This window comes from Eumetopias jubatus, unplaced genomic scaffold, assembly GCF_037043125.1.
Source record: "Eumetopias jubatus isolate StellerSeaLion01/CBP00866 unplaced genomic scaffold, mEumJub1_p1.0 scaffold_3, whole genome shotgun sequence".
NCBI lineage: Eukaryota > Metazoa > Chordata > Mammalia > Carnivora > Otariidae > Eumetopias > Eumetopias jubatus.
The window spans coordinates 135,813,541-135,826,320 of NW_028274809.1; the positions used below are offsets into that span (position 1 = coordinate 135,813,541).

At 36.9% G+C, this 12,780-nt stretch overlaps 1 protein-coding gene across 2 annotated transcripts in view; it reads right to left on the reverse strand.

The window, feature by feature from the left end:
* FNDC3A (fibronectin type III domain containing 3A) overlaps positions 1-12,780 on the reverse strand; it is a 155,704-nt gene that overhangs the window by 56,244 nt on the left and 86,680 nt on the right. For both annotated transcript variants that reach the window (XM_028105378.2, XM_028105381.2), the window contains one exon: positions 11,346-11,422. In XM_028105378.2, the coding sequence (XP_027961179.1) occupies positions 11,346-11,422 (77 nt within the window). The remainder of the gene's footprint in view (positions 1-11,345; positions 11,423-12,780) is intronic.

Below are 12,780 nucleotides of genomic sequence, written 5' to 3' on the forward strand. Positions count from 1 at the left end.
AATGGGGAAAAAACTGGATCCAGATTCTGAAGATCAACCATATATTGCATTTAGGTACAAAATTCTTGCGAACATGACCAGGACAATTTTAATAGCTGAAGATCTTTTCAAGGGAGACAAACACCTAATATATTAAGTTAAGGAAAGTATCTGTGGCTTTCAGTTTTAGAAATTATACGTTTTTTAAAGTTTTTATTTTAATTCCAGTTGGTTAACATACAGTGCAATATTAGATTCTGGTGTAAAATATAGTGATTCAACACTTCCATACAACATCCAGTGCTCATTACAACATGTGTACTCCTAATCCCCATCACCTATTTAACCCATCCCCCCATCCACCTCCCCTCTGGTAACCATCAGTGTGTTCTCTATAATTATCTGTTTCTTGGTTTGCCTCTCTGTTCTTTTCCATTTTCATTCGCTCATTTGTTTTGTTTCTTAAATTCCACGTATGAGTGAAGGCATATGGCATTTGTCCTTCTCTACTTACTTCACTTAGCACAATACTCTCTAGCTCCATCCATGTTGTTGCACATGGCAAGATTTCATTCACTTTTATGGCTGAGTAATATTCCATTGTATACATATACCAAACCTTTTTGTCCCTCAGATCTAGGATTAGGGTTCGGTTTAGGGACAGAATAGTTAGGGTTAGGGACAGTGTGAGGATATATGCTTAACCCTAACCCTAACCCTAAAGTTATCCCTCTGGAGAGGTCTCTGAACTGTAGGATAATAGGCACATACCCCCACACGGTCCCTAACCTTAACCATTATTCTAGCCCTAAACTGAACCCTAATCCTAGATATTATACATTTTTAAATAGGGGTTACACTGCAGGGAAGGAATTCCTAAAATGACAGATTTATTCCCGTTGAACCTCACTGGAGCTGCGAGGATATACAGGAAAGCCCAAAGGGTATAGGATTTTATCTCAAAATCAGGAATCCCTCTATTAAAATAGAGCCCTTAAACCTTTTAGACTTAAAAGATTACTATGGAGGTTTAACAAATGGCTAATAATACCTTCTCTTAAGGAAACAGAATATTATTAAAATGTTAAGTGCTAACTTAAAGGCAAATCCTGCTATATTCAGGAAAAACAAATTTTACTATTTTTTTTTTAATTTTTTTATTGTTATGTTAATCACCATATATTACATCATTAGTTTTTGGTGCAGTGTTCCATGATTCATTGTTTGTTCATAACACCCAGTGCTCCATGCAGAACGTGCCCTCCTCAATACCCATCACCAGGCTAACCCATCCCCCTACCCCCCTCCCCTCTAGAACCCTCAGTTTGTTTTTCAGAGTCCATCATCTCTCATGGTTCGTCTCCCCCTCTGACATACTCCCCTTTTCTTCCTCTCCTGTTATCTTCTTCTTTTTCTTTTTTCTTAAAATATGTTGCGTTATTTGTTTCAGAAGTACAGAACTGTGATTAAATTTTACTATTCTTAAGGACAGCAAATTTTGGGGGTGCCTGGCTGGCTCAGTTGGAAAAACATGCAACTCTTGATCTCACGGTTGTGAGTTCAAGCCCCATGTTGGGGATAGCGATTACATAAATAAATAAACTTAAAAAAATGGAATAGCAGATTTTGTATATAAACATATACATGCTTGGTAAGTATATTAGAAAACACACTTATTTAGGTACAGATAAGCCTAAATTACAACTAAATGATTATTGCTTTAGAAAGATTATAGTTACTATTAAACACCCTATTCAACTATCCTTACCTGCTGGAGTATGAGCTGACTTGTCTGTACTAGAAGACCAAATTAATTCAGTTTTTTATATACTAGCTCTAGAACTATAATGCCTTGCTTCCAGCCAAATAAATGCCTCATATTCTGCCTTTCTCCCCATTTAACTCAGTTCTGAATTCAAGCCTCAGACAAGTGCATATAATTGGCAGAAATGAAATATCTGGAGTCCTAGCTAGAGAGAATCTGGAAACTATTTATAGCTTTTCAGCCTCTAACCTACAGGAAGGGACATTAGAAGGAGGTTGGAATGGATTTTTGTAAGCCAAACCACAGTGTCTGTCACAATATACTACTTTCACCTTTATCAACTCTCCAACTCACAAATCTTAAATGACTCCCATTTCTGATAGGATTATAGTCCATACTCTCTGACCTGGCCTTCAGTCTTGTTCCAACCTGTCTTCCTACATGTATTTTTTTCCTACACCAAATCCTGAACTCTTAACTCCAGCCAGGCTGGTATACTAAAAACCTATCTTCATACAAACCTATGCATTTCCATATCTTGGACTTTAGTTTATGACATCTTTCTTTTCACTTTGCCTCCCCTCAATCTACAACTATGCAAATCTCATCTATCCTTCCATATCTAGCTCTAACTTTACCTTCTCTGCTCATTTAAAAAATGACAGAAACATTGGTAAGTTAGGCAAGAAAAAAATGTGAGTGATGTCTTTGTGGGACACACATACTAATGGGGCAATGAACACAAAAACAAGAGTAAATTATTTAGCATGTTGCAAGGCGATAAGTATCATGGAAAAAAAAAACAGGTAAGGGGGATCAGAAGTATTGTGGGAGTGGGACAGGTTGCAGTATAAAATAGAGTGACCAGGATAGGACTTACTGGCAAAATGAAATCTGAGCAGACTTGAAGTAACTGAACGAATTAGCCATGTAAAAATCTGGAAGAGTGTTCTGGGCAGAGAAAACAGAACAAAGCCCCTAAGAGATAAAAGTAGTTTTAGAAAGAAGCCATTGTGTCTGGTTCAGGATAAGGAAGAAGAAGGTAGAAGCAGGTAAGGTCAAATGGAGTGGCGGGGTCAGGTAGGACCATATGAGCTATTAATAAGCACCTGGACTTCAGCATTTATATTAGTGAAAGGAGGAACCATCACAGAGTTTTCGGCAGAAAAGTGATATAAGTCACTGGTGCCCAGCCAGGGGTGATTTTGCCCCCTATGAGACATTTGGCAGTATCTAGGGACATTTTTGGTTGTCACAACTGGGGGTGGGTACTACCAGCATCTAGTGGGTAGAGAGGTCAGGGATGCTGCTAAATACCCTACAACACAGAGGACAATTCCCTACAACAAAAATTACTGGGCCTAAAATGTCTGTAGTGCTGAGGTTGAGAAATCCTGACATAACCTTATATTTAACAGGATTACTCTGACTATTGAGTTGAGAATAGACTGTAGGACAAGGGAAAAAACAAACAAATGAACAGGGAAACCAGGAAGCTATTGCAGTATCTAGGCAAGAAATGGTGGCTTGGACCAGTGTGGTAAAAAGAGGTCCACATTCTGCATATATTTAAAGGTAGAACAACAAGATTAGCTGATGATGCCACTGGAGAAGTGAGAAAAAGAAGTTATGGAAGGATGGTATTCTACCAACTGTAAAAGGGGAAGGCTATAGGGCAGAGTAAGTTATTTTGGGGGGAAACATTCGGAGTTTTAGGTTCTGGAATGTGAATTTGGTTAAGTCTATAAAACATCTAAGTGGAAACATGAGTAGGCAGTTAGACATACTAGTCTGAAGTTCTAAAAAGATTGGAAAAGGGCAACCAAGTAAGGTAGGAAGAAGACTAAGAGTGTGGAGTCTGGAAGTTTGGTGAAGTGTATCAAGGAGGAAGGATCAACTCTGTCAACTACTACTGAAAGGTCAAGTAAGATGAAGACTAAGAAATGACCACTGGATTTAGCAATGTGGAAGTCACTGCAACTTTGATGACAACAGTTTTGGTGTAAACATAGGGGCAAACCCTAACTGGGTTTAAGAGAGGAAAGTGGGGAGCAGAATTAGAGAGCTAATAGCCCAATTTTAGCAAGTATTCCTGCAGAGGGGAATACGGAAATAAGGTGGTAGCTGGTAGTAGTGGAGTCAAGAAACTAAAAAATGTGTTTTTAGGGCGCCTGGGTGGCTTAGATGGTTAAGCATCTGCCTTTGGCTCAGGTTATGATCCCAGGGTTCTGGGATCAAGACCCGCATTGGGCTCCCTGATCCTTGGGAGCCTGCTTCTCTCTCTGTCCCCCCACCCCCTGTCTCTCATGAATAAATACATAAAAATCTTCAAAAAAATTAAAGTGTATACTTTCTTTAAAAAAAAATGTGTTGCTTTTAGTGAGAGCAATGACAACATGCTGATACAATAATGAGAATGACCCATCAGACAGTAAGAAATTGATGATGTAGAAGACAGAAAAATGCAGGCAAAAGGGAATGGGATCCAAGACTCCACTGGGGGCACTGGCTCTAGGCAGAAGCAGGAAAGTCTGTCTTCATTCTAGACGAAAAGGAAGTGTGAGCTGACATGAGACTGCAGAGCATGTCACCCCAGATGCTGGTAGAGATTCCAGGGCTACGGGTCTGTGGAAGGTTTCTTTTGATTGCTTTCCATTGAACCCCATCCTGGGCACCACAATCTTAATGACCTCTCCTTCCTGTCATTTCTATTACATTTATTTTGTATCACTTGTTAGGTATTTAAAACACTGTAGTATTTGTTAACTTTCCAAATGCATGTGTCTTACCCTATAACTTAACTGTAAGTTCTTCAACGGACACGTATTAACTATTTAATCCTCATAACAAATAGGTAGTATTATCAACATTTTTCAGATGGGGAAACTAAGGCATACAGATGTTAAGTAAATTGCTAAGGTCACATAGAAAGTAAGCGGAGGAGCCAGTATTTGAACTCTTGCACTTTGGTTTTAATTTCATGTCTATCCACTTTGTGGGCACAGAACCCACAGGTACTGGTTTCTCTAGCATTTTTTTAAATGTCACAACACAAGCGAGATCTCATTGGTTAAAAAGAAACACCTAGGGAGCCGAAAGCGACTGCCTTCGGCTCAGGTCATGATCCTGGAGTTCCGGGATCAAGTCCCACATCGGGCTCCCTGCTCGGTGGGGAGTCTGCTTCTCCCTCTGACCCTCCCTCCTCTCATGTGCTCTCTCTCTCTCTCATTCTCTCTCTCAAATAAATAAAATCTTAAAAAAAAAAAAAAGAAACAGCTAAATTACTTACGAAATTAAAACCACTTTTCTACTGAAAAAGAACATTTAAAATACAAAGATAAGCTGGGGGAAGGAAGAATGGGAAGTCATTGTACACAGTTTCAGTTTTGCAAAGAGTTCTGTAGATGGATGTTAGTGAAGGTAGTCCAACAGTGGATATATTTAATGCCACTGAACTGTACATTTAAAGTTACAATGGTAAATTTTTTGTCATGTATATTTTACCACAATTAAAAAAAAAGAAAGCTAGGAAACAGAAAAAAGAAAAAAAGAGCCAGACCTGTACTACTTCAAGTAACCATCTGAGCAGCCAGTAACTTCAGGAGTGAGGCTGGGGGCCTCAAAACTATCCACTAAGTCCAGCTGCTGACAAATGGCTAATCATGTAGACAATGAATTTTATACTAACAGGGTACACCAATGGTGATGATTAAAATAAAATCAGTAAGTTGTGAAAAGAAAAAAAAAGACAAAATATAATCCAAATTAGTCTATGTTAAAAAAAATTAAAACAAAGATAAGACCATAAAATAGAATTAAATAGGGCTATCAGCACAGGTCTACCTAAACACATATGCCACACAATTTCTAATTAGGCAAAGCCCTGTTTTCTCCTTTATTGAACAGAGACATAATTAAAAGGGGCTACAGAAAGAGGGGTTTGTGTTTACATCTCCTGTTGTGTGTGTGTTCTCCTCGAGAATATACATTCCATGACAAATCTGTTCTGCTTACCATTTTCTTCCCAACACCTGGAACAACTCCTAGCATAGGGTAGATGCTCAGAGAAAACTGCTGAATCAATGATATGACCAGAAATAAATGTATTCCCATTAGTTCTACTGGAATGCCACATTATTTTCCCCCTTCTTAACAACACCATGCTATTAGAATTCTGTGATTTCCTCAATTCTTACAACCTTTGCTTCTGCCTAACTTTTAGCAACCTACTTCTATAGCCTCACTCTGAACCCAAAACTATTCCCACTTTAAGCTACTACTAATAATATAGGTATTTCTGGTCATTCATTCAACAGATATTTATTTTATATACCTAACTATACATACATACACAATAATGCTGCCCAAAACATTTGACACAGAAGACAGATCAGACTAGTATGCAGAATCTTTGAAAAAAGTACTGACCTCATTGCTGTATGCTGACATAAAGGCAAAGTGAAATATCAAGTCCAGCTCAAAGGAGTAATCTCAGACTTTTCCTGAAGTTGACACAGCTCCCTTCCCCACATTATGAGATCTACAATCCCCTTCCTGTTAGGTACCCTCTCATCACCATAACCCACATTCCATAAGAAAACAGGGGAGCCTTTAAAGAGAGGCAGAAGGAGAGAACTTTTGATGCTGCTTTTTAGGTGTCCCACCATTCAGGCAGTCTATAATCTTTTCTTGATAAGTCATTAATTTCATCACTAAAATATGAAATGTTATTCTATGCTGCAATGCTCTTAGGGACTATAAGTTAGTATTATTTGCCAGTAAATTAAGCTCCTTCTATTCCTATCACCATTTGCTTTCTGTGTTTTATAGTTTTTGTTTTTCCATTTGATATCTTAGTTCAGTTGGCACATATTCCTGCTTCTATTGAGGCACGTCAGTCTCTCACAAACCTTTTCTTATTAAACTACAAAAATAAAACTCATTAGGCTTATGTCTAAAATTATGTTTGTAATTTTGTAGTTAAACAAAAGGCTACAGGGAAATTTATTTTATGTTTACAGAGAGTATCTCTAGGTTATAAACATTCAATGCAATTTTTTTCCTACCCTTTTCTTACCCTTTCCACGTTTTCTACATATTCATGATTAGAACAATATACAACTATATTTGAAGTACAGAACTATATTTGTCCTTTACCACTAAATATATTTTCCATTGGCCTGTTTGCAAAATTAATATTCCTTTATGTTTAAGCATCTAGTGAACAGTTTTTCTTTCTGCATATCATTTAAACTAGCTTTAGGTCTATCATATTGGACAGTAACTTATAGTTTCATGGTTAATAAAAAATGGCTTATTAAAAAATAAAGATTTCCTTTTTTTTTAAGATTTTATTTATTTATTTGACAGAGAGAGGGAACACAAGCAGGGGGAAGTGGGAGAGGGAGAAGCAGGCCTCCCCTCTGAGCAGGGGGCTCGATCCCAGAACCTTGGGATCATGACCTGAGCCGAAGGCAGACGCTTAGCTGAGGCACCCAGGCGCCCCCAAAAATAAGGATTTCTAAAAATGATTCATTTTCTGATCCAACAACAAAAGCTATGCAACTAAAAAATTAAGTCTATTTTAAGAGCTACTTTTGTTCAATGTGGTAAAGGGGGTAAAATTGTCCTTAGGAACTCTACCCTTTTGATGGCAAGGGCATTTTACATCTTTGTAACAGCAACCTTCTCTTCAAAACTTAAGTCAACAGAATAGAATCATGCAGGTTCCCATTACTTTTGAGTAGAATGCTAAAATACACAGCAATAAAGTACAAATATTATAAAATAAACAATATTGCAGAACTCTTGAATGAGAATGCAGAGGAAGTACAATACAATACTAGCAATTTTAATATTGAGGGTTTGGATTTTACAAATCTCAAATAAGAAAAACAGAACAAATTACTCCTCTAAAGTTACTGATACCCTGTCCTTGTCTAATGTTACTCTTAAAAATGAAGTTAAAATATATGTATGAGTTAATGATGAGTTAATATCTGAAGTGCTTCTAAATTTAATAGGGACATGCCACTGGTATAAACATTACAAATCTGAAGGTTGTTAGGTCCTAGGTAAATCATGATTTCTTCATATGTTTCTCCTAAAAGTACTTTCATTAAATTTCAATCTGAATCCTAAATTAAGATCTGTCTTTGGGACCTTTCACTTTTCTGTCCCAATATGCTCTTAGGTATATAATATTACTATTTCCTCAGTGATAGAGCTTAGGTATATAATATTACTATTTCCCAACACTGGATTTTTATTTTTGCTGTCTTTGCTTGCCTGACCTAACTTTTTAGGATGCATAAATTTGCTGAATCCTATTAGGACGTACTTTATTACACGATAATATGGCAAAAATATTATGTGACCTCCCCCGCCCCCTTAGATCACTGCCTTTCACCAAAAGATACACATACATATGGCAAAGGATAGACGTGAGGAAGCCTGTTGCCACGAGGGGAGATAAGTATATAAAAGTCTAAAAGAAGACCATAGATAATAGCTATTCACACGTTTAGTATTTGTGCTACTTGGTTCCTGCTGAGCGAAATACAACCTATACTTTATTATATAGCCATCTATGTGTCTTAACATTTGGTTCAACTCCCAGCTTTTAGATTTGCTAAGATAATTATGTTTCCTTATGTGTCAAGTTTTGGACAATTATTAAGTGCTTAGCTATGCCCAGAACCTGATTCTTTTTTTTTAAGATTTATTTATTTGACAGAGACAGACACAGTGAGAGAGGGAACACAAGTAGGGGGAGAGGGATAAGCAGGCTTCCCACGGAGCAGGGAGCTCGATGCGGGGCTCCATCCCAGGATCCTGGGATCATGACCTGAGCCGAAGGCAGACACTTAATGACTGAGCCACCCAGGCGCCCCCAGAACCTGATTCTTAAGTATTTTCTAACATGAGAAATTGTGTGTGCTAGGAAATGGGGGGTTATTTCAATAGTGATGTCAAAATGCTAGAATCCAGTCTTACATAGTGGGTATTTAAATTATTTCAATAATGATGAGACTATACATTTTTGTCTCTTGATTACTCCTGTGTATTTGAAAATGATACATTTCCTAGAGACAGTCTTAATCTTAAATTAAGGTAGATAATAGTAGCCCACTAGCCTCACATAATCCTCCCAGTAAGATTACTATTAAAGTTCATTCACTTATTTGACAAATACTTATGAAATATCTACTGTATCTGAGTTACCATAGAATAAAAATAATTAAAAGGCAGCTCCTATCCTCAAGGAACTTAAAATCCCATAAAATCCCACAATTATAATACTAGGTGGCATGTAATATATAACCAAGAGATGGTACAAATAACTTGATCTAGGTCCTCCTCAAGGATGGGTAGACCCTGCTTGTGCTCTTTCTGTCAGATAAATAAATAAAATTAAAAACAAACAAACAAGGAGAGAATCTTTAAAAAAAAAAAGGCAGAAATGAGCAAATGAGTAACAGCATTAACAAAACCATGGAGAAAGGGAAACATCAAATGAGCATGTGAATATAGGCATACTTTGTTTTACTGTGCTTTGCTTTATTGAGCTTTGCAAATACTGCATTTTTTAAAAATTGAAAGTTTGTGGCAACCTTGTGCTGAGCAAGTCTATTGGTGCCATTTTCCAACAGCATTTGCTCATTTGGTGTTTGTGTGTCACATTTTGGTAATCCTCACAATACTTCTCTTTCTTTCTTCTCTCTCTCTTTTTTTTTTTTGAGTAGGCTCCATACCCAATGTGGGGCTTGAACTCACGACCTTGAGACTGAATCCCACGTTGTACCAACTGAGCCAGCCAGGCGTCCCTCAAACATTTTCATTATTATTATATTTGTTAAGGTGATCTGTGATGTTATTACTGTATTGTTTTGGGCACCATGAACTGCACCCATATAAGATGGTGGACTTAACTAATAAGTGTTGTGTGTGTTCTGACTGCTCCATCAAATGTCCATTCCCCCATCTGTCTCCATCTCCTCAGGTCTATTTCCTGAGACACAACAATACTGAAATTAGGCCATGTGGACTCCTACATATCCTTCAAAACTTGGTTCAAATGTCACTTTTCCAATGAAGCCTATTTTGACTACCCTATTTTAAAATGTAACCAAGGTCGATTTTCTTTCCTTTTCCACCCCCATTGCTTACCACCTAACATACTACATAATTTATCCATGTATTATATGCTTATTGTTTTCTTCTCCCCACAAGAATGTTAACTACAGAGAGACAGATGTCTTTGCCTTTCATTCGCAAATATATCACAATCATCTAGAAGACTGCCTGACATATATGAGCACTCAGTACATATTTGCTGCAGTGCTGAGTACAGAACTGTTAAGAGTTCATAATCTTCTCAGGAGAGAAAAATTACTAAACAGTGTGAGAAATTCATTAAAAGAAAGATATACATAGTGTGCCATGAGAGCCCAAAGGAGAGGCACCTGGAAACATTCAAGGAAAGCTACTTCCAGAAGGTCATGATTGAATGAAATGAGAAGTGTAGGAATCTGCCATAAAAATAAAAGGTACTGATAGATTTGAGAACAGCAGGATACTCTTTAGTTACACTGCAATAAATTGTCAGTAGCACCAAATACAGAGCTTCGTACAAGGTACATTTAGTACATGTTTGCTGGACTGAACCACACTATAGAAAAGACCAGATATGGTCTTTATGTAAGTGGAGAAAGGTCTGAAGGAGCAACCAAGAAAAGCAGAATCAGGACAGCATTATGTCAAGTAAATTTTGGGTAAATCGTATCAGTGGTGTCAAATGTTTAGGGGGTCACAAAAAGGATAAGGCTGGAATAAAGGCCTTTGAGTTTGGTCCATATCAGAGAACAGATTTAGTAGGATAACACAGAATGCAGACTGTCAGTATGTCAAACAAAAGTAGAGATAGCTTCTGAAAAGCTTACAAATACTTTCAAATGTTATCTTACATGTTATCATCCCATCTTATGGTTAGGACACAGAGACTAAAGGAAGTTGATCTGTCCAAGGCCATGCAGCCAGCAAGGGCTTGAAATAAGATATGGATTCAGCTTTTCTGACTATTTTTTTTTAATTTTTATTTTTTAAATATTTTATTATTTATTTGACAGAATGAGACACAGCGAGAGAGGGAACACACGCAGAGGGAGTGGGAGAGGGAGAAGTAGGCTTCCTGCTGTGAGACATTTTATGAATATGGATGGAACACTGTCTAGGGTTACTTCCAAGCAAATGATTAACTTAAAAAATGTTAGTGTAGGCACCTTTAAACCTTAAGATATTACTTACATTTAAACCTTAAGATATTACTTACATTATTCACATATTCAGGGAAATAAAGCTCTAGGATTAATTTTCTATAACAATTCAACACCCAAAGCCAAGGCCAAGTGATAATGCTGTCAATTTAATTTTTCCTCCTTTCCAAATATACTGAATGTACTAGAGTATGTGAAACAGATACCAAAGATATACTGTACAGGGTAAGCTTCAGTACTGAAATGGTATTTTTTTTCTGAATTAAACAGTAGTATTATGATCCCTACTATATAGATATAAAAAGAAAAATAACACAAACACATACCTGTGGGGCATATCCAGGAGGCACATAAATAGGAGGCACAGAACCATTTGGGGACATCATTGGAACCTGAGCAGGACCTGAATGGATCACAGAAATGATGTGTTAATCCAGGATTAGTTAGCAAGCTAATGTTGAAAACAATCTGAATTCCACTTTGAATACTTCATCTAAACTAAATGCTCAAATTAACAGTAACTATATTACTATGAAAAGAAATTCAGGTGATTCATCTGTTACAAAACAAAAATTTATCTTGTAAAGTGCACTGATTGTTCTTTATCTGCAGTTGAGTTTTTTAACCTATCTGATGATCATAATAGTCACCTGGGGAGCTCTTTTAAAACTCTCCTAGAGATTCCTTATTATGCTTACAGTGGGGTCTTGAGTCATTATATTTACTTCACAAAATATCTGGTCAATCTTATGATTATGCAAGTTAAGAAACACGGACCTAGAGGAGAATCAACCTAAACTTTGCATATAAAATCAATGAAAGATATAAAAAGCAAAATTCTAAAAACCAATAGAAAAAAAAGTCAAGAGGGAAGAGCAATAAGAAGAGTTAGAAATTTGGGACTTGCTTTGTTAGTGTTCAAAGCCTCTCGTGTAATATGTAAGTCATGTCTGTGGGGGCTTGAGAACAAAGTTAGAAAAATACTATACATGCATATTTAGCTAAGGAACAAGTTTTGTTTCTTAAACCAAAAAGTTCCGGGGGGAAAAAAAAAAGGAAAATTCAGCTTGTTTTATTCCATGTTTTCTTTCATTTTTACTGTTATCCTTTCCAGATAGCTTTTATAAATATTATCTCATTTATCTTCTCTCTTAACGTTTGTGGGATAAAATAGGCATTTTGGGAAGGTGTGTTTTATTTTTTCTAGTAACTAAAATCTTGCTTTATGTAACTTTTTTTAAAAAAAGCATCTCACCTTCAAATCCTTTTTTCCTTGTAACTTTAGACTACACTGTCCCCTCACCCATTAGTTTTTAATAACTTGAAATTAAACCTTCTCAAGGATCCTCACTCATTTCTTAGGAATAAACGTACCCAAGAGTCTAATGAAGAATGTAATGGGGGAAGAGTTCTTTTTATATGTGGAATTTCAACCTGCAGAGTACACATAATGGATATCAATTATAAAAGAAAAGAAAGAGGAAAAGCTTAATCATAGAGCAGAAGAGAAATAATTTCACTGGTAACATCATACATACTTCAGGAAACAGAATGAAGAGCACGGAGGTTACAGCAAATCCAGATTACAGCCACCCGCTTTTCAAGGAAGGAGAGGAGTGACAAGCAAGCAAAAAAGTGGTTCGTGGTGGGTGCAGGGGAAAGATGGTGAGACATAGGGAAGGAAAGAGAAAAGAGAATGTAGGAAAAGGTGGGTGCAGGGGGGTAAATGCTAAACAGTGGTAAAGGAAGAAGGGAGGGAAG